At 39.3% G+C, this 20837-nt stretch overlaps 1 protein-coding gene across 3 annotated transcripts in view; it reads right to left on the bottom strand.

Moving 5' to 3' along the window:
- DCAF1 (DDB1 and CUL4 associated factor 1) overlaps positions 1 to 20556 on the bottom strand; it is a 44764-nt gene extending 24208 nt beyond the window's left edge. Inside the window, exons 1-10 of one of the 3 annotated variants that reach the window (XM_070937075.1) lie at positions 20478 to 20556; positions 11969 to 12086; positions 10081 to 10157; positions 8135 to 8208; positions 7050 to 7163; positions 5427 to 5564; positions 4465 to 4938; positions 3686 to 3787; positions 1118 to 1276; positions 165 to 341 (exon numbers count right to left, since the gene is read on the bottom strand). In XM_070937075.1, the coding sequence (XP_070793176.1) occupies positions 165 to 341; positions 1118 to 1276; positions 3686 to 3787; positions 4465 to 4938; positions 5427 to 5564; positions 7050 to 7163; positions 8135 to 8208; positions 10081 to 10157; positions 11969 to 12078 (1425 nt within the window). In that variant the 5' untranslated portion in view covers positions 12079 to 12086; positions 20478 to 20556. Of the gene's footprint in view, positions 1 to 164; positions 342 to 1117; positions 1277 to 3685; positions 3788 to 4464; positions 4939 to 5426; positions 5565 to 7049; positions 7164 to 8134; positions 8209 to 10080; positions 10158 to 11968; positions 12087 to 20473 lie in introns of those variants that run through there. The other 2 variants (XM_070937076.1, XM_070937077.1) reach the window with 2 other exon arrangements.
- Positions 20557 to 20837: the final 281 nt, after the last annotated feature.

The following is a 20837-nucleotide window of genomic DNA, read 5'->3' as shown; positions in this document are numbered from 1 at the left end:
GACTCTCAGAAACTATACGCAACCTTAAGTTTCTGTTTAACACAAAGCAGAGCGAAGCTGAAAGGCCAGTCCTGTAATGACGCGCAACTTTGCCACCCAAAAAAAGGAAGGCAGTAGTTCTGAAGTACTTAAGAAAAGCAAAACACAACCGTTTTAAGACTTACCAAGTTAACTAGGCGCCGTAAGCCATCATGCCTATCAAAGAGCTCTAAAACTGCACGGAACGAGAAACAAATAGAAAAGAACATGGTAGCATGGCAGCAGCCTGATGCGTGAGAGCATTCCATCAACCACAAGGTGTAGTTCACAACATCTGATAGTACGTGGGGATGCATGCATACCTACAGAACAAGAAAACACTGTGATCGTTTGTACTTTTAGTAATGGGAACAATATGTAGACAAATCCTCCAACAACTGCTGTGATGAAAGGGATAGCATTCATTGTTCAATTTTAATTACAAAGATGACACACATCTTAAAATATTTTGGAGTCCTTGAGCTGAACAAAAGTCAAAAATGAACATTCAGGATACAAATGCAATAAAAACACTACTACAAAAAATAAATAAGTGGTTAACATGAACACAGGGTATCTACGCTTGGAAGATAAGTAAACAGTTGAAACCGACAATGAAAACCAAAGCAACACACCACAGAATTCTGATTTAAAAAAAGCATTAAAGCAATCCTTTCTTTAGAACTAGTGGATATATCTTGCTGAAATAGAGCTGAATAAAATCCATTTATATTGCATGAATAAGTGTGTGCCTTAACTATTGCTGTCTTCAGGTAATGTGATAGACTCTGACATATTCATTTTCAAGCCAAATATTAAAAAGTATTATGTGTCTCCCCTTCTGAAATTAACAGGATACTCTATGCAAGCAATACAACTCAACTTTCAATAAAGATATATATCTAACTGATGACCTGTTCTCAACTTCAGCAGCTTACTAGTAGGTATTATCCTATTATAAGCTATCACACAAGTACACTCAAAATATTTATGTTGGATTTCCCAAAAGGTGAGGATAGCTGGAATATTCTAGTCCCTACTTGAAATATGCAAACCCTTTTCAAAGCATACGGCCTCTGGTGGCAGGATGTGCTCTTACCCTTTCCATGGCATCCTGATTGTAAGACAAATAGTATAAACACATGGAGACACCTGTGGCTGCCATAGAAGGGCGAGGAATCTCCAGCAGCTTCTGTACTCCTCCATGAGCAACAAACTCTGTTGCAAACTTGTTGTGGAGCAGCAAAGATGCCAAATACTGCAGACAAATGCATAAAATCATTGTCAGTTATAAGGCAAGTGGGCTAATTACAATCAACCTAGCAAAGCTTTCCACTACAAATGAAATATTCTTTCTTGTGTCCTGTGAAAAATTGAGAAGAATGAGATTTCACTCCATTGCTCTCTTTAAGAAAAACTGTAATTTAAATAAGAACAAGATCCAATTCAAATGCTTTTGAAAAGTTTAAATAGGTAATGTTCTGTCCAGGGGTGAAATCTAAATTTTTTTGCTACTGGTTCTGTGAGCGTGGCTTAATTAGTGGGCGGGGCTTGGTGGTAAGATGACTGGGAGGGCGTGGCCAAGTCAATGTCACTTCTTTGCCCTTTTTTAACCTACAAAACACAACACAACACAACTGGCTCACCCACAATGTAAAAGCAGCTGTGCTAGACCCAAAATGGCCCCTCAACAAGCAGGAACCTCACAGCCACAAAAAGCCCAAAAAACAACTTTCACACTTTACACACACATAACACAACACAACACAACTGGCTCACCCACAATGTAAAAGCAGCTGTGCTAGACCCAAAATGGCCCCTTCAACAAGCAGGAACCTCACAGAGCCACAAAAAGCCCAAAAAACCAACTTTCACACTTTACACACACAAAATTCCATATACAGCTTTGTGAGATTTTGTGTGTTTGTGTAGTTAGAGTACACTACACTACAGAAACACACTAAATCTCAGAAAGCTGCACAAATATTATTTTATTTTATTTTATTTTAATTTTTATATAAAAGCAGCTAAATTTAAAACTTCCTAAACTTTAAATGGCTAGGTCTAAAAAAAGAACTAAAAAACCCCAATTAACTATTTTTTTAAAGCTCCCAAAGGGGAAAAAAACTTACCCAATAGAACAGGGGTCTCCAACCTTGGCAACTTTAAGACTTGTGGACTTCAACTCCCAGAATTCCTCAGCCAGTTTTGCTGGGAGTTGAAGTCCACAAGTCTTAAAGTTGCAGATAGAGCTGCTCACCAATGAGCTTGATTGCAGGCAGGGAGATTCAGTTGCTTGCTGATGCAATGGATTGCAGATATTACAGCAAGCGAAGCAAGGCAGGTGTTGCGACCAGCAGCTAAGGTAAGCAAGCTGGAGGATGGGGGGAGGGGGGGAGAAAAAAAGGAACTTTTTTTTCTTTTAAATGGGTCTGATAATCCAACTGAGTTGCCTGATTAGCAGGCAACTCAGCTGGGATCGTCAGAGCTTGGATCGTCAGAGCCATTTAAAAGAAAAAAAAGGCTCTGATGATCGCGCGGCTCAGCTGGGCATGGGGGGCGGGGGCAGGGATTTTTGCTACCGGTTCTCCGAACTGCCCGCCACCATCACTACCTACTCGCCCAACCCGGTCCAAACCCGGAGCATTTCACCCCTGGTTCTGTCCCCAAGCAGTACGTAATCATTACACAATTGTCCATATTTAAATATACAAGTTTATTTGGAGTATCTTCTGGTAACTACCAGAATTGTAAATGCTTTTCCAAAGCACAAATCTCACAAGATTCTCTTCAGCAAGATGGACTGAACTGAAATCAGCAAGAATTCCAGCAAGAGCTTTCAGTTTAAAATCAGTATCTATGTGCATGAACATGTTTTTTCTTCAGAATTTTTTATCTGTATTAACTCATTGTGATCTGTATATTTTGAGTAGAAGACTCATGATCTGTTGTAGTTCAGGAATGTTCAGTTAGCAATTTGTTTTTAAATTAATTTGCAAGCTGCTTTATTAGTGATATTCTATGAGATGGATTTATAGACCAAGGAAAAAAGAAAAGAAAGGCCAAATCTTCTGGATACCATGCAGTTTGTACCGCATAGCAAAGAAGTTTACAGAATGAAAGAACACTTATCTCACAGACACACCAGGATTAGGGGTAGATCCCAAGTAAGAGGTTCCCGAGAAAACAGATCCTGACACCCACAAGTCATATCAGGAGGCAGGAGCAGGTGAGAGGATCAAGGCAGGTTCTGAGAGTGGAGATTTAGAACATCCAGTCTTTCACTCTATTCAACATTTCAGTATTTATAACACGCATAAGAACTCTGTGAGTCTTGACATCACTAAAACACCTTTTGTCTTTAATCTGGAGTATTGTATCGCTCTTAAAATATAGAACTTGTAAAGAAGAAAAACAAGGGGTAAATATTTCAAAGCCTTAAAGAAAAAAATGTAAGTATTCAGAGCTGATGGTCTTTCTGTACCAGTTGTCAGTCAGTACCAGTCCAATTTCTTCCAGACTAGCACCTCAATATCCATAATTTCCCATCCAAATAGCAATGGTGTTACTTGGTTAGAGTAAGAATCCAACTACGTAGATTACACTGAAATTGGGCCACAAGGCCTCTTGTATCTATGAACAAACAGTTCATAATGCTATTGTTTACCTTTAGGGCTTCAAAAGTAAGCAGTACATCATTGGTCCGTTTCAAGTCAATATAGAACATCATCAAATCTCTTGATCCAAGTTGCATGAAGATAGGCAGCAACTGTTGGGGGAAATGTACAAAATACTTTATGATGGAAATCTTAAAATATTTTCTTTCTCCTAAATTTAGAAGCAGTCAGATGCAAAGTATAGTTGACCAAATTTCTGTTACATCATGGATGTCAAACTCGCCACGTTACGTTGATGTCATGTGACATATCGTGACGTTTTTTTCCTTTGTGAAGTTGGGCGGGGCATCGCTTGCGCGTGACGCATCTGGCCTGCGGGCCACCACTTTGACACCCCTGTGCTATGTAATCTTAAGGATGGCACTTACTGTGCAGCTAACCATTTCCTCTCATATATTTTTAGATTAAAATATGTAGCGGGGGGGAAGCAAGAATGTTGTTCTATTATATTACTTCAGTATTTCTTTCCAACACATGTATTATTTATAATATGATCTATTTTTCTTTATAATAAGAGTCTGCATAATATGGGTATCTTTATTTATAATAAAGGGATATTTATGATTGAAACATTAACATCCTGTTCTAAGGCAAGCACATAACAAAGCACAATTAATTGGAAAGACAGCTCCAAAGATTATCTTTTGCTCTTTGCAGAACACCTTTGCGTAAGAACATACCTTGAACAGATTATTATTCTCCATAATAGTTTAATTTCTTCCTAAAAGAAATGCAATTATCATGTATCCTTCTGCTTTTTTAAACCTACCTCTTGATACTCCCCAAGAGGAGTCAGATACTGCAGAATCAGTCTTTGCTCTATGGCGGGGGTCAAGGGATACAGGTTATAATTTGTGCCAATCACCCAAGGAGACATCTCAGACCAGCTGCTATTAGACAGTTCAACAAACATCCTTTCTGGTTCAGAAGAGAAGCCGAGTTTTTGTTTTGCTTTTCGGAAATTCTCTTTTTCGTGTTGCTTCCCTGATTTTTTTGCGGCAGAATTTACCCGACTACTTGTCTTGTGATTTGAGTCAAGGTTAAATGAAATCTCCATGTCCCCCGTCACTTCCTCCTGCTCACCATCCACAGCCATCTCCCCATAATCCATGTCTACAGCTTCTTCATCTAGAGGCAGCAAGGGGTCAGATGGCACTTTTCGAGGACTGGGACGCTTATTTTCATGTTTTGTGTTTGTTTCAATGACTTGCAGCTCTCGCAAACGTTGAAGGACAAATGCCACCTTTCATAAAGAGTTGAACATGCATCAGTTTAACACAGTTCTGCTATACCGAAATCAGTTTGCCCAAAGAAACTCAAACCCATTATTATTATGCCATTTACCTTCCAAAAAAAGAAACACATAGAGGAGCAGCAAAAAAACCAACAACCCGGTGCTAATTTCAAATGTTGAATATTTAAATACACTATCTTTGCAAACTTAAGGTTCCTTCTTATTATTCTAATACTGTGAAGGAAGACAGGAAACTGGAGTCAGGGAAAAGTTATCATGCAAAACGAAACATGCTGATATATGAATCTGTTTTCTCCACTTGCACAGAAGGACATTTCTAAAATTTGCTGTAGAATAAGTAACATGCAACCATTGCTGCAGTTTTTCTACATTCATTGTGATAATGCTCCAGGGGCTAAATAAAAGCTTAGGGGTTTCTGCTCCAATCACACTGTTCAATACTTGTCTACAATATGTTATGGATATTTCCTGTTTACCAGTTGGGAATTCTCATCTCTATAGTTGGCAGCAATATCTTGATTCTCCATGGCACCTCCAAGCAATCCAGTTGCGAATGTCCTTAAAGGCTGATCAGCTTCTCGTGCCCACTTGAAGAGATTCTCAACAATGCCTTCCTAGAATAAAGGGGACGGGACAGGACAAGAGTGGTATATTTAGGCAACTTAAATTCTTCACAGCTTACATTGCAATACGACATCTACACACATATAAATCTCATAATCTCATAAGAGCCTTGATAGTACAAGGGTTTAGTGCACCCTGTTATTAACACAGCTGCCTGCAATTTCTGCTGGTTCGAATCTCTCCAAGGCTCAAGGTTGACTCAGCCTTCCATCCTTTCTAAGGTAGGTGAAATGAGGACCCAGTTTGTGGGGGCAATAAGCTGACTTTGTATAAAATATACAAAAGAATGAAGGCTATTGCTTAAAGCATTGTAAGCCGCCCTGAGTCTCCGGAGAAGGGCGGCATATAAATCAAATTAAAAAAAAAATAATAATAATAATCTATACTGGGCTTTGTTCCAAAAAGAAACTTTTCAGATTAAAAAAGCAGATGAAGTTGTCGATACGATCAACATTTAAAGTAATAAATGCATATCCAGAATGATTTTTTAAGCTATAGTTTTCTTTGATTTTTTTCGCAGTAAGACTTTCTACTAAGAAAGGACAAGCACTTGTTAAACTGGACAGCAACATAATTTTTCATCAAAATTGCTGCAGTCAAGCATGAAGAAATTTCTGGCTATATAAAAACAGGAGTTTTTATATAGTTCTTCTGCACACTGGCATGTAATTCAGAAACTCAGTGCAAAAATAATTCAATTCTGGCTACCAACTGTATCAGGGACTGTGTGGTCATGGAAATTTACAGATCACACAAAAGGCACACTGAATGCATTCAGATGCCAGGTAAAGCCAAAAATCCTTGGTCATAATATCAACTGCGATGTGGATTGTCAGTATGGTAAGCCGCTATAACCCATTCATTCCTACCTGTTCCTCCCTTCATGAAAACAAACAAATAAAAAAAGGAATGCTTAGCATATTGTAGTCTGATTGCAGCCATTCCATAACTGCTGTAAAGCAACTGAAACACTAATCCTAGCAACTCTTGGTATATCAATCAATTAAAAAAAACCCTTTCTATGTCTGCAAACTTCCAAGTCTCAGAGAATATAAGAAATATTAAAACTATTTTATATGTATGAATTTAAATGTATATAAATATGAACATAAATAAGAAAGTATTATTTTATTATTTATTTATTAGGTTTATTTATTAACAGCCTACCTCCCTCAGAGAGGGGGCTCTGAGCAGTTTATATCTCTCTACAGTGTGTGTTGCTGTAAGCTGCCCAGAATTACTTAAGAAGGATGGCCATAAAAATCTTTTAAGTAAATGAACAAAATTTTAGCCTTCAAAATAAAGGTAGCTATCCTCTGGAGTCAATTAATTGCTATACTGTCTGACTGTGGCAGAAACAACGTTTTCAGCCACCTGGAATTCATTCTTCTTACCAGCCTCCCAAAACTGTCAAAGCAGAATCTACTAAGATCTGCACCATGTTGCTTCTAAGTCTATCTTCCTATCTCCCATACCTTCTCCTGAAAGACAACAGCAGTTTCCAGCCCAGGCATAATGTCCAATAGGAGTCGGCAGGCAGCTGTGTTCAGTGGAGGTTCTCTGCTTGTCATGACATAAGCATTTACCAACTAAAAGAAGAAGAAAAATTTTGGGGTTATTTCTGAAAGAAAAAAAAATACATGTCAGATCTGAATGCCTTTCTACTTATGGGAAGAATGCCAATCCAGCAGAGACTGCATTTGAAGAAGGGAGGGAGGGAGAACCTGAATTGAATTTATCCTACAATGCTTACTCATAGGATCACTGACTCTCTGGAGTCAATAAGTTTCAGGACAAGATATGCTGGGGAAAAGTTAAATTTGCAAAAATCAGTTTTATTCCACAAGCCAAGAACCACCCACAGAAAAAAAAAAGTTTTCAAATCTATATATGCTTTATTACTATTATCAATTTTTAAAAAGTGGAATTGTTTAGGTTCCTCCATTCGCATTGTAAAAGTCTTGATAGCCTTAAATTACATAGAAACAAAAGATTACAAAGCAATTCTAAGAGCATTTACTTAAAATTTAAGTACACTTAATTCAACTGTGCCACTTCTGCACAGGGTTCTGCTGCACATATTACATTCTTGAAGTATAGTAAGTAGCCTGACCAGGCATTTGAATTCTTCAATACATTAGTCTTTATCAGTTTTTGCAAAATATAAGGTTCAAAATTAGAGCTTAAATCCACTTCTCATTGTACATAAATTCTTTCAGTTTACTGGAATCTACTTCAATTTCAATAAACACCTTGAATTTGTAACTTTCTGGAAAATATAGAAGGCAGCAAAGGGCCCTTTGGTAGACAGAGAGAAGACAGACAGAGTTAATAAGGAAAAGACTCTTTTTATACTGCTTGCATCATGATTTGACTAAATGAGACTTAGGCAAATTTTATATTAAGTTTTGGAAATTACCCTCTTCTTTCAACAGAGAATGAATCTAAAACAAAATGAACCCCTTAGCACATCTTTTGCACCTTGGCAAAAAAAATTAAGTAACACTAGCTACCAGTTGCCAAGTAGATATCTATATATAAATTCAAAGGGCAAACCCACTGCATTCATGAAATCATCATTCTTGAAAAGAATCCTCAGCAAGTGTCCAAGCATACATTTTGGATCTGCTCGACCTGTAAAACAAACAGACAACAGTATCAATTAATAGACCACACACTCACTAGCAAACCTAAGTAGAAACAATGCAAAGAAAACAAAACAAACATGTAAAACAATACCTTAGCTAACTGAAGTTAAGTATGATTAATTGAATATCTTGGCAATTCAAAAATTTCCACCCACAAATCAATGGAAGAGAAATATTGGCACTGAATTTAAGTAAAAAAGTTATATTGACAAATTTATGTAAAATTATATTTTAATTTTATAAACCTATTTGGTTGACTAAAACAAGCCTTCTAATCTAAACTGTTGGCCAATAATTCTTAAGTAGTTTGTTTTAATGAAATGGTTTGCAGTAGTGGCAAATATCTGTAGCTCGGGTGTAACGATGAGAATGGAGGTTCGTTCTCCGAGCTTGTGGGTTTGTTTCCGAACATTTTCTTACCAGGCTAGGTAACATCTTTGGCGGAATCTAGGGAATGTCAGGGTTGGTGTTCTTCTGTTTATAAGGGTTTTGTGTGGTCAATAGGCCTTGTGATAGGAAGGTTACATCAGGTGAAGGTCTTGTGAGGGCTTGTGACTTTATTGAAGCCTGGCACTCCACAAGTAATTCCATCAACAGACACATTGACCTACAACCAGCCTACGAACACCTGAGAATTCAAATCAACCGCACAACCAAACACCGATAGCACCAGCATTCAACCAGCCCACAACCCCAACCAGCACTTCACCTTCCAAAGACCTTCACCTGATGTGACCTCCCCATCACAAGACCTACTGACCACACAAAGCCCTCATAAGCAGAACAACACCAACACTGACATCCCCTAAATTATGCTGAAGATGTTAACTAGCATGGTAACGAAATGTTTGGAAACCAACCCACAAGTTTGGAGAACGAACCTCCATTTTCACACCTATGTTATTCAACATTTATAACACACATAAGAACCTCTTAGAAGTTTTACTAAATAACATTTGATATGTGTGCACAAGTTATTTTTTGGTAGGTGAAAAAATTAAAATATAGTTGTACAATCACAGTCTATATCTTAAGTTATAGAAAAGCACTTTCATTAGTTGAAAAATCATCTTCCGTTTGTTTTGTAAAAGCAGGTCTTTCACTTTTTTTGTTCCAGGCCTCCCATAAAATATTTAAAATTAGTTCCATGTATTCTTAATTTGTTTAAAGATATGTCTCTGGAATATTTTAAGAAGCAAGGAGAATTACAGAAACTCCAAAAAGCAATTTAGTTGCATGCTGTTGTTAACATAATTATGTTGATTTAGTGAAATGACCCACAATGAGACCAGACTATTTGAGGAGGGGCTCCATTCCCCTGCGAGTATCCAAGTCAATGGGGAAGCTGACAGAAGAGGTCGCAAATCACAAGATGTCTTGCTTAATGAACAGTGATTCACTTAATGTCTACAGCAAAAACAAAGGTTATAAAATCAGGTGTGGTCATGTAATGCTTAATGACCGCACCACTTAATAATACATTTTCCAGTCTTAATTGTGGTTGCAAGTTGAGGACTATCTGTATGACTCATGGCTTGATGTCTTAATGTGGTGTCCAAGTAGTATCAGTTAATTTATATGGATTGTTTAAAGGCAGTAAGTCATAATTTTACATTTTTTTTTTGCCTTAGTCTCTGCAACTGTGGTTGAGAACGTATAAAATGGGTTTATGTATGCTTTTTTTTCTTAGCCCTCTTTTTTTTAAAAAAAAAACTCTACCAATCATCTAATTAATTCAGAGACATACAAAAGAGCAGCATTGTGATACTTTGCTCCTTGGTAGAATTCTGATTGGCTCAGAAAAAATATGGCTTAAGGTGGTGTATAAAAATAGATAAATGCTTTCTTCTCAGTTTACCAGGATGCCTATCATCAAATGGATCTGGATCTCGTTTACGATACTCTTCTGTCTCCTTTTCAATCAACTCTGACATTCTAGAAACAGAAAAAAACATAAGCAATTTGTATTTCTAATACTTGAATTGTTAAAATTAGACAACCATGATTAATCAAGATTCTAATTGAAATGACCATTTGAAGTTACGATGGTGCTGAACAGAGAGGTCTTATTCCTTGTAGTTATGGCCACTGTAACATTCCCACGGTCATATGATTTGAGCTCTTGGCAAATGGCTCACAATTAGAGCCTCCCAGAGTTGCTTGATGGCAAGATGGGTGGCATACAAATTTCATTAATTACTTATTACAGTTGCAGTGCATTACAGTCACATGACTGCAATTTGAGACTTTCACTTCCATCTTCTGACAAGCAGAGTCAAAAAGGAAGTCAATAGGTCCTAAAGGGCAATCATGTGACTGCAGGATATTGCAAATGTGCAGGATTCACCTAACAATGGCAACTGTGACTGCCATAGCTGCTATTGTAAGCTAAGATGGTCAAGTGACATTCAACTTTATGATCGCATCATTCAGGGATGGAGTTGCCGGTCCCAATTACCATAGTTAAGTGACCACTATCTGTATTTAACAACATTTCAGCAAAAAGAGGAGACAAGCACTAAAGGTAAAGGTTCCCCTCGCACATATGTGCTAGTCGTTCCGACTCTAGGGGGCGGTGCTCATCTCCATTTCAAAGCCGAAGAGCCAGCGCTGTCCGAAGACGTCTCCGTGGTCATGTGGCCGGCATGACTAAACACCAAAGGCGCATGGAATGCTGCTTCCCACCAAAGGTGGTCCCTATTTTTCTACTTGCATTTTTTACATGCTTTCGAACTGCTAGATAAGCAGAAGCTGGGACAAGTAACGGGAGCTCACCCCATTACACAGCACTAGGGATTCAAACCACTGAACTGCCGAACTTTCGATCGACAAGATCAGCGTCTTAGCCACGGAGCCACCGCATCCCAGTACATTAAAAATACACTATCTGTATTTAACAAAATTTCAGCAAAGAGGAGGGAAGTACTACCCTCTCTAATTAATTAATTTATCTAAAAACATGCTTGAATTGTCCATGATCTACATAATTTCTCTACATTGTTAAGAGTTTAATAATGTCATCTTTGCTACTTATGGGACTGCTAAGATAGGAACTGTGAGGCTTTGAGGCAATTCTCAAGCCAAAGACAGTCATTATGTAAACATACCATAAACGTACAGCTTCACAACTTCCAAATACTACCCTACATCTTCATTAATTTGGAAAAGTGGAAGGAAGAAGCCACTCATTTAAATCCTAAGGCTATAAGAGAATTTACATCTTCTAACTGCAGTGGGTAATCAACTCATGAGTATGGCTTTATTCTTGTTTATGACACAATTTGTTACTCAAACAAGCTGAGTGTGAGTCTTCTGCTGCATAATCAAAGAGATAATTTTAGCTATGAAGTGTAAAAAATCTGGTATTTACTGCCAAATCTTGGACAGGGGAGCTTGATAGCAAATGTTAACAGGAAAACTAGTCCATTGCTTTTCTGTTATTTTCTGTTACTTTCACACTGCTCAAAGCTTGTGTATTAGGTTATAATATGCAAATCATTTGGTAGGGCTGTTTCACGACTTCCTGAGGTCTTCAGACCATGTAATTTCCATGCTCAGAAGATACTTCTACATAATCAGCAAATCTACCTGCCTTATCAAATGATGTGCACAAGCTTAGTAAACAGAATGTAAAAACTAAATTATATAAACGTTTATTTACCTGTGACTAAGCCCTACTGAGATTTGCTTCGGAATGGTGTCATTTCTATAACGTATTCCATATAATTATACTTGATCACACCTACCGGGTAAGAATAGGAACCATGTCTTGTCCACTGCCATGATCTTTCTCCCATTGCTCTAGCAAAGCAGTGAGCTCAGCCTTGGAATCCACAAGCTCAGAACATGACGTCATGACTCACTCTAAACAAAAGAGAGAAGCAATTAAGACGAGATGAAAACATCCTCAATTCTTATTGCATTTGTTTTCACAAAAAACATTAGATCTCAAAAGCCACCTACTTTTTATAAAAGCGATTGAAAATGGGGAAGTTAAGACATAATTTTAAAAATATCTTTGTATGCACTCATCACAAAGCTCTTCGCATATTTATGTTTTTAAAGCAGTATTCTCTTCTATAATAAGCAGTTGACACCATATGCCAACATTTCCAAATTAGGTGCCACTCAAGATAGAACCAAGACAATAACTGTATTTAATTTTATTTACATTAACTAAAATAAAAAGCAGCTAATATGATTACCCTCCACTCACATTTGTAATCAGTTCCTTTTCTCCCATATTAAAATTTACAACTAATTACAACTTTCAGGAGTTAGGGTCATGATTTCTAATCCTAAAGTGTCAGATTATAAAATTTTGGCTTATAAACTACACTGGCTTTCATTCCATCAGGTTCAAAAGCAAAGGGTTAATTGCTCTTTTTAATCTTTTCAACCTAACCCCAACCTTCAATTCTCTCAGAACAAAAGATTTAAGAAATTTCATCCACAGGACATGAATGAAGTTAAGTGAAGTCAGCCCACAGTAAGTTATCTGGACCAAGGAAAACATTCTTCCTCTAGAGCATAAACATTTTGCCCAACACAGTAAGGGTAAACTGGACAAAGAGATAAGTAACATATTAGAGCACCTGCTAATTAGGAAAACATTTTTCCTCTGGCACATAAATATTTTGCCCAACACAGGAAGGGTAAACTGGACAAAGAGATAGTAACACATTAAGCACCTGCTAATTTGGACAGATAGGTAAGGATGGCTCTATCTTTGTGAACGTTTTATTTTTGAAAGAAGTATTTCAACAGAAAGGCACCAGGAACAAACGTATCACATCAGGATTCAAAAATTTTCTCAACTCCATCAGATGAAAAAGTAGGTTTAAGGTTTAATGGATTAAATAAATCTATACTCCACATAGTTAAATATTATCCATGCAACCAAATAAAGGAAGTTGTAAACATAAGAGTAATTAATTTATGACCTCCCTCTGTTTTGATTGGCAAAGCTAAAAAAAAATCTAATAGAGAGATCCAAGTCAGACCTTTTGTTTGGGGTTGAAAATCACATTTAGTTGGATGAAAGCCAGTGTTAAGTATGATGAGCTGCATCCCAGCTTTTAGTTCCCAAAAGCTCCATCCACAACATCCAAAGCCATGTAAGAACTCAGTCCTTCCTTTTCTGGACAAGTTGGCAGTGGAATCAAATTCTGGCAGGGCTCGTTTTAAGTATATAAGGGAATAAAGAATTGAATAAGGAATCCATTCAATACCAAACTGTCAGCTAACACTCAGCACTACTCAGGAGTAGCTTTTTTTTTCATTAGGAAGGCTCAAATAAATTAATGTATCATTTTAGGGGACTGTGACACCACAAAATCTGAGAATCCTAATCTAACCCATCATGCTTCCACAGTGGTTTAACCAGATGACACTGGAAAGCCCTCAAGTAACATAGGATAGCCTTTCCCAACAACTGCTACTGAGACATAAATTGCCTCTGATATTGTAATTAACATACATCCAATACATCTTTTGACAGCTTTAGCCTTCCCCAAAGCCTGCAAACTCCTTCAAAAGGATCCAGGTTGGTAACTATTTTTTTCATCAACCACATATTTCTAGGTAGAAAAGAATGGTGATGAATAACTTGGCAAGAGATCTGACGAAACATAATAAAGTAGCAGTAAGAACATACAACCCAAGGCTCAGAAATATATGATGTGTCACAAGGAAATAGAGGGAATTTTAACTTATAAGATTTGATCACTGGAATAACAAAAACATTTAATGAGTCATCTTATTGTTTCTTCTAAAAATATCCATACACATACATCATTTAAAAAATATATTTGTAAAGGGGTTCGCTTAAATGGCAAACAAGGAATTTCTCACCCATACGGTTGTATGTGCTTTCCTCAGTCTTGGGTCCTCTACCAGTGCCTGAGAGTTTGAGGGTCCTGCATAGTATCTTAACTATTCTTAGCACTGAACTCTTTTAGACAGAGAAATCTAATGTTGTTTCTGAGATCTGTTGGAGCCACAGCATCCAGTGGTGGTAGGACCACTTTGGCCTTTACTAAACAGCTTATCCTTCTCCCTGATGTTGCTGTCATTTGGTACCACTACACCTATCATCAATGTCATCTTCTGATCTTTGTCTCTTACCATGATGTCTGGTTGCCTGGCCAACGCCTGCTTGTCTATCTGGATTTGAAAGTCCAATGTGGAATCTCCCATCTGGACTTGAGAGGATCTAGCCCATACGCTGTGCAGATGCTCCTGTAGTGCCAACTACTTGGTTGTGCTGTTTAGTGTGTGCTGTTCTTGCCTGCATCTCGGAGTCTATCTTTGAGGCCTCTCTGATTAATCTGCACCACAGGTCCTGCCTAGTGTGGTAGACCTTTGCTTCTATGGATCTGGTGCTGAATGCCTATTCTTGTGTTGCTGTGATCAGTGTCTTTTAGTCCAGCCCTTCCAGCCACTGGTAGAATTTCCCAGTGTCGACCAGCTCAGGTATCTGTCAATGGTACATACTATGTAGGGTCAGTTTATTTATTTATTGTTTATTTATTGGTTCGATTTATATGCCGCCGTTCTCCAGAGACTCGGGACGGCTTACAATGCGTTAAGCAATAGCCTTCATACTTTTGTATATACCTGCTTAGTAGGGCTTTCGGCCCTCCCTAAGCGATGTTCTATTTTATACAAAGTCAGTTTATTGCCCCCACAATCCGGGTCCTCATTTTACCTACCTCGAAAGGATGGAAGGCTGAGTCAACTTTGAGCCTGGTGAGATTTGAACTTACAGTAATTGCAGGCAGCTAGTGCTACTTAACAGCACTTTAATTACTTTAGCACCAACCACCAAGTTGATTTTTGGCTGGCCCCGCCCATCCCTCCCCTCCCAGCAGTCCCATTTTGGAATGCCAGGTAAGTACAGGGCTTGTGTGGAGGCTCTGGAAAGGCGTTTTCGGCCTCCAGAGGGCCTCGGGGGGGGGGTTAGGCCATTTTTGCCCTCCCCAGCCTCCAGGAAAGCTTCTGGAACCTAGGGAGGGCAAAAAATGGACCTAACGGGCCCACTGGAAGTAGGAAAACGAGCCATTTCTGGCCTCCAGGGGGGTGCGGGAGGCCATTTTCGCCCTCTGGAGGCTTCAGATAGGCCTGCTAGGCCCAAAACGGGGCAGGGGGTCGTGTGCACATGCAGGGGGGAGCGCAGGGGTCATGCGCGCATGTGCAGGGGGGGCACTGAATTATGGGTGTGGGCACATGCGCATGCGACCCCCCGCTTTTGGCACGCGATGGCAAAAAGGTTAGCCATCACTGATATAAGCCATACTTGATAGTCACTTGTGTGAACTGTCTCGAGTTGACTTCTAATGTTGTCTTTTATAGTCCCATTGAATTCTTGTGAAAGGTCCTTAGTGTCTGTTGACTTTGTACAGCACCATTCACAGATCCATATGTGTGGCATCGAGTCATAGGCTTTCCAGTAATCAATACAGGCAGTGTTCAGATTGATCTGTCTTGAGTGACTACCTATAAACAACTGGAGTTTTGAGCCTCTGATGTTGTTCTCAATGTGTGCGCGTGCACACACATGCACACACAATGATCTAATTAATGAATCTTGTTGTAAACTATAATAACTATTTGCCTTTGATCTCTGCGAAAGGATCCTTTGCTTCTCCAACTAAGTGTCATTTTCTTTCCAAGAACATGATTGATTATCCCTTGTTTCCAACACATATCAGATTTTGAAGGGAGGAAGTAAATCCAATTACTACATATTAGTCCATAGATATAATAATTTTGGTTAAATTATTTAACTGTTTATACTGTATGTAATTAAAGTATCTGATATAGCTGAAAATGTACACAATGCAAATTATTTTTAAACATAACTCTTCCAAAAATCTTAACAAGAACAAAGTTTCAAATGTACTGTACAACAAAATTATCACACACCCATAAATACAAATATAAATATAAATATAAAACCTGTACAGGTAGTCCTTGAGTAACAGCAGTTTGTTTAGTGACTGTTCAAAGTTACTACAACACTGAAAAAAATGACTTATGACTGTTTTTCACACTTACAACTGTTGTAGCATCCCCAAGGTCATGTGATCAAAATTCAGATGTTTGCTAAATCGGTTCATATTTATGATGGTTGGTTTCCCAGGTCATGTGATCACCTTTTGCGACCTTTTGACAAGCAAAGTCAATGGAGAAGGCATAGTAACAACCATGTTACTAACTTAACAACTGCAATGATTCATTTAACTGTGGCAGGATAGGTCGTAAAATGGGGCAAAACTCACTTAAATGTCTGGCTTAGCAACATAAATTTTGGGCTCAATTATGGTCATAAGTCAAGGACTACCTGTATAACACAATGTTTTGACCAACGTATCACATAGCTAGCAGGCTTTATTTGTACATTTTCTTATCCAGTACATCTGCGAGTATAAAATGCAGTAAAGTATCACAAGTTGTTATTCATTGCTAGAGAAGAAAATCTAGCAAGGTACTTAACACTAACGAATAGCATTTCTAAAAAAATATTGCTACAATAGCAAAGCACTGCACCAAACTGAAGAAGGCTCCACTTATGTGACCTAACAAGATGAAATTGCAAATCACTGATACTCAAACTGTATTATTTCAAGCATTCAATTCAATTCATTTTGCTCAAAAGAATTTTTCCAATCAAGGACACTGTAGTGAAATGTTTACACTAATAATTGAAAGTAAATATTTGCATCTGAAGATGGTCCAAACAATCACAGTTCAGTATCAACCCAGTGGTCAGGAACCCCTAACATAACCATCGATTCTTCAACCCTTAATTATAACATTTCCTGTATATAATCATAAACATTTAGCTAATGTCACAGGATGCGTGCAATAGGAAGGTAATACAAATACATTCCATTTTGCGACATTCTATTATGGTCAAAAGACTCAACTTAGAACTAATCATACAAATGAAAGCAACACTGGGTTTCAATACTTCTCACTGAAGACCAAAGTACTGTATATTGAATACCGAAGAAAGTGACCTGCATTCCCTATGACTTTTTTTTCTTTTTTAACTTAGGGTAAATTAGACTAGACCACAATATCAGTAAGGGAATAAACACCTAATGGATAGCCATTAGAAGGCAGAAGTGGAAAATAAGACAGACCTAAATGAGTTGACTGTCCAGTCAAAGAGTTTAGCAGCAAGTGTCACTACAATGCCCTACAGTACTTCAAATCTCTGTAAATCTACTTATTCAAAATCTGCACTTTCCCTCCAGGGAGTGGTTGGATGGTAATAAGTTGACAAAAAAACAACAGAAAGACAGAAAAGCCAATGGAAAAAGGTTATAGGATAAATGGAAAGACTTTGCGATAAATTTGACCCACAAGATATTTATCATCATTTCCTTCTATGCTATTTTCCCAATTCCCCAATTGCATTTTCACACAAAGCTATTGATTCTATGAAAAAGATAGTGTAAATGGTACAATTTTTTTTTTCTCTCTCTATAAAGAACTGGCTTTAGAGGACAAATTTAATTGGGGCAAGAAAGGGAAGAGAGGTGGAAAGAGAGGAAGGTAAAAGTTCATTTCCATACACTACTATTATAGATGTATGACTGAAGGTGCCATTTAGTCAACTAGGGAAAACAAAATTTAAAAACTCTTAACACCATTTGACACAGCTACCACTGATAAACTAGGTGTAAAGGCGTTATATATATTTTTTTTTAAATGCATCTCTCTCAAACATTAAGTACTTAATATTACCAAGTTGATAGGGATTGTTGCAACTGTTTTCAATAGTTCTCCATGAACTACAAGGATGAAGAAAAAGGAGGGCAATCCCAGATACAGAACCACCAGCATCAGCAGCAGTGTAAAACTGTCATTTAGAAAAAAATTCTGGCCAAAACCAGCATAATTTTCTTCTGGATAACAGAATTACTCTTATTCATTTCTACAGAACAGGAAGGCAAATAAACCTATGAATACAGAATCGGAAGAAGCTAAATCAATCAATTGAGTAGTTTAACCTCCAGCAAAAGAGGTGCTAAGGGCTGCAATGCATTCCAGGACCTCAGCAATCTTGGCAGTAGTTTATTTGATTTTTTTCCCACCTTTATCATTGTTTAAATAACTCAAGGCAGTGAACATACCTAAATACTCCTTCCTCCTCCTATCTTCCCCTCAACAACAACCCTGTGAGGTAGGTTGGGCTGAGAGAGAGTGACTGACCCAAAGTCACCAGCTGGCTTTCATGCCTAAGGTGGAACTAGAACTCAGAATTCCCTGGTTTCTAGGCCAACAGTTTAATCCTTACTTCTCCATACCCACCAATTTGGTCCATGATATTGAAAGCATACAAGAAATAAACCATTCTGTTTCTAGGAAGAGCCTATTATCACAGACTAGGGCCGTGATGACGAACCTATGGCACATGTGCCGGAAGTGGCACACAGAGCCATCTCTCTGGGCACACGATCCGGGTTCTGTCGCACTGGCCAGCTGGTCTTCACACACGCAGGAGCACCGGAAAAGCAGCCGCCTGGTGCCCATGCATGCACCAGGAAGATGATCTTCTTGTTTCTAGCATGTGCATGCATACCGGTCAGGTGGTCTTCGCATGTCCATACGTGCCAGAAAACAGAAGACCAGGTGGCCGGTGCACATGCACACGGCGGAAACCGGAAGATCATCTTCTTGGCACGCACATGCGTCCCAGGCAGCTGCTCTTGTTTTCCGGCATGCACGCATGCACACGCTCCCATTTCGGCACTGAGTGCCAAAAAGGTTCCCCAACACTGGACTAGGTCATGGGGCCATCCCAGTGTCAATTTGCACCATCTAGTAGGGCTGCTTTGAATTCCCCTCCTCATGTACATGTAATATACAGGAGGTGAGGGTTGCAGATGGCTATTCTTCAGAAAGAAAAATGGATTTTGCATATATGGGGGGAGGGGTTGTTGGTCTATTGCTTTTCTTTCAGGATTCAATTTTGATATCAAAAAATTCCTGAAGCTATAGCCTAAGTCAAAATACGTTCAAGCCAGGGTGGATTTGATTTAAATCGAGTTGATTTAAATCACAATTTAAATCATGATTCAAATCACTAGTAAAAAGGCTTGATTTAAATCAACTCGATTTAAATCATAATTTTTAAAGAGCAACTGTCATCTCTGCTACTCCTTTGACCCACTGTTGACTCACCGATAGTCCCAGTGTTGCAGAATATACAGCCTCATGCTACACAACTAAGCTCCATTTCATGCTGAATAAACTAAATTATTTATGTATCTTAAACAGAAAACTATCTTACGATAGATTTTTACCCCAAAAGTTTTCTATTAAAATAAATTCGATAAAAATAAAAAAAATCCGATTTAAATCAAAAAAATTCGATTTTTTTTTTATTTTTTTAAAAAAATCATTGATTTTTATCCACCCTGGTTCAAGCCCAGAAAAAAAAAACAGTGAAGAAAAAAAACAACCACCAATCCTCTGTCAGCCAAAATCTTTCTAGAGATTTTACAGGAAAGCCACCAAGCAGCACCCTGCTCTCCTAGTCCTCAGGGGCTGACAGCTAAGGGGACCAAAGAAAAGGAAAACGAGAGGGTAAAATACAAAGACAACAACTAAGCTGGGTTCCAAAGCGGGAAATAAGCCAGCCCAGCAAGAGAAGGGAAAAAAACAACAACCCTACAGCAGAACCAGCTTTTCAAAGTCTGGTAAGCCTTTCCTCCATTGTAGGGAGGATGATTATCGGGGGGGGGGGGGAAGGTAATCCAAGGTGAATGCTTCGGTTTCAACAGAACTATCCTCATTCGGAAACGAAACTCCCTGGTGGGTCAATGGGGCTTCTTCACACGATAAGCACCCATAGTCCCTGCCGTGCATTTCTTCTCCCGCCTCTGCAAAGGGGCACAAAAACTCCTCCTCTTTCTAAACCGATCAGAAGTATATCAAAAGCAGGAGGAGGAGGAGGAGGAGGAGGAGGAAGCGGGCTAACCACCCGCCTTTTCCCACCCTAATTCAATGCAACGGAGACGGGCCGGGTCAGCCGCTTCCTCTCCTTCGCCAGCCCGCCTTCCCTCCCCCGTCCCCGTCCCGCGACTGCTGAGGGGCCACCTGGAAACACATGGAAGCGCCGCTCGGCTTTCAGAACAGCCTCGGAGAAGCCCGGCGGGGTCCGCAAAGCGATCCCGGCCTGCCCCTGTCACCATCCCCGTTTTGCCGGCCTGCTTCTCCCTTCGGCGAGCTCCTACCTACCTGCCCCTTCGCTGAAGTCGTCGCCGCCGCCGCCGCCGCTACCCCCTCGGCCTCCTCCCGGCCCCACGCACCGCGGCCCGGCGGCTGCTAGCACTATGGCGGGCACACACTTTGCTCGTCACCGCAGCAGAGCCTCGTCGCGCTCCCTCCCCCCCCCACCCTCCCAGCCCCACGCGCTCTTCGACCCAGCGCCGGAGACACATTAAGGCGGCGCGCGCACAGGCCCCAGGGAAATGTAGTCCGAGGAGTGCGCCTGCGCGCAACTGGTCGCAATTCATGTTCTCCCCCTTTCCTTCTCCGCAAAGGGCTTTGGGAATCGTAGTCCCTGCTTTCTGAAAAGCGTTTCTTGTTTTCCTCCGC

This window comes from Pituophis catenifer, unplaced genomic scaffold (assembly GCF_029215685.1).
Source record: "Pituophis catenifer annectens isolate HBS135680 unplaced genomic scaffold, rPitCat1.0.hap2 SCAF_2, whole genome shotgun sequence".
Taxonomy (NCBI): domain Eukaryota; kingdom Metazoa; phylum Chordata; class Lepidosauria; order Squamata; family Colubridae; genus Pituophis; species Pituophis catenifer.
The sequence above is the reverse complement of the archived record's forward strand: the minus strand, read 5'-3'. Positions and strand labels throughout refer to the sequence as shown.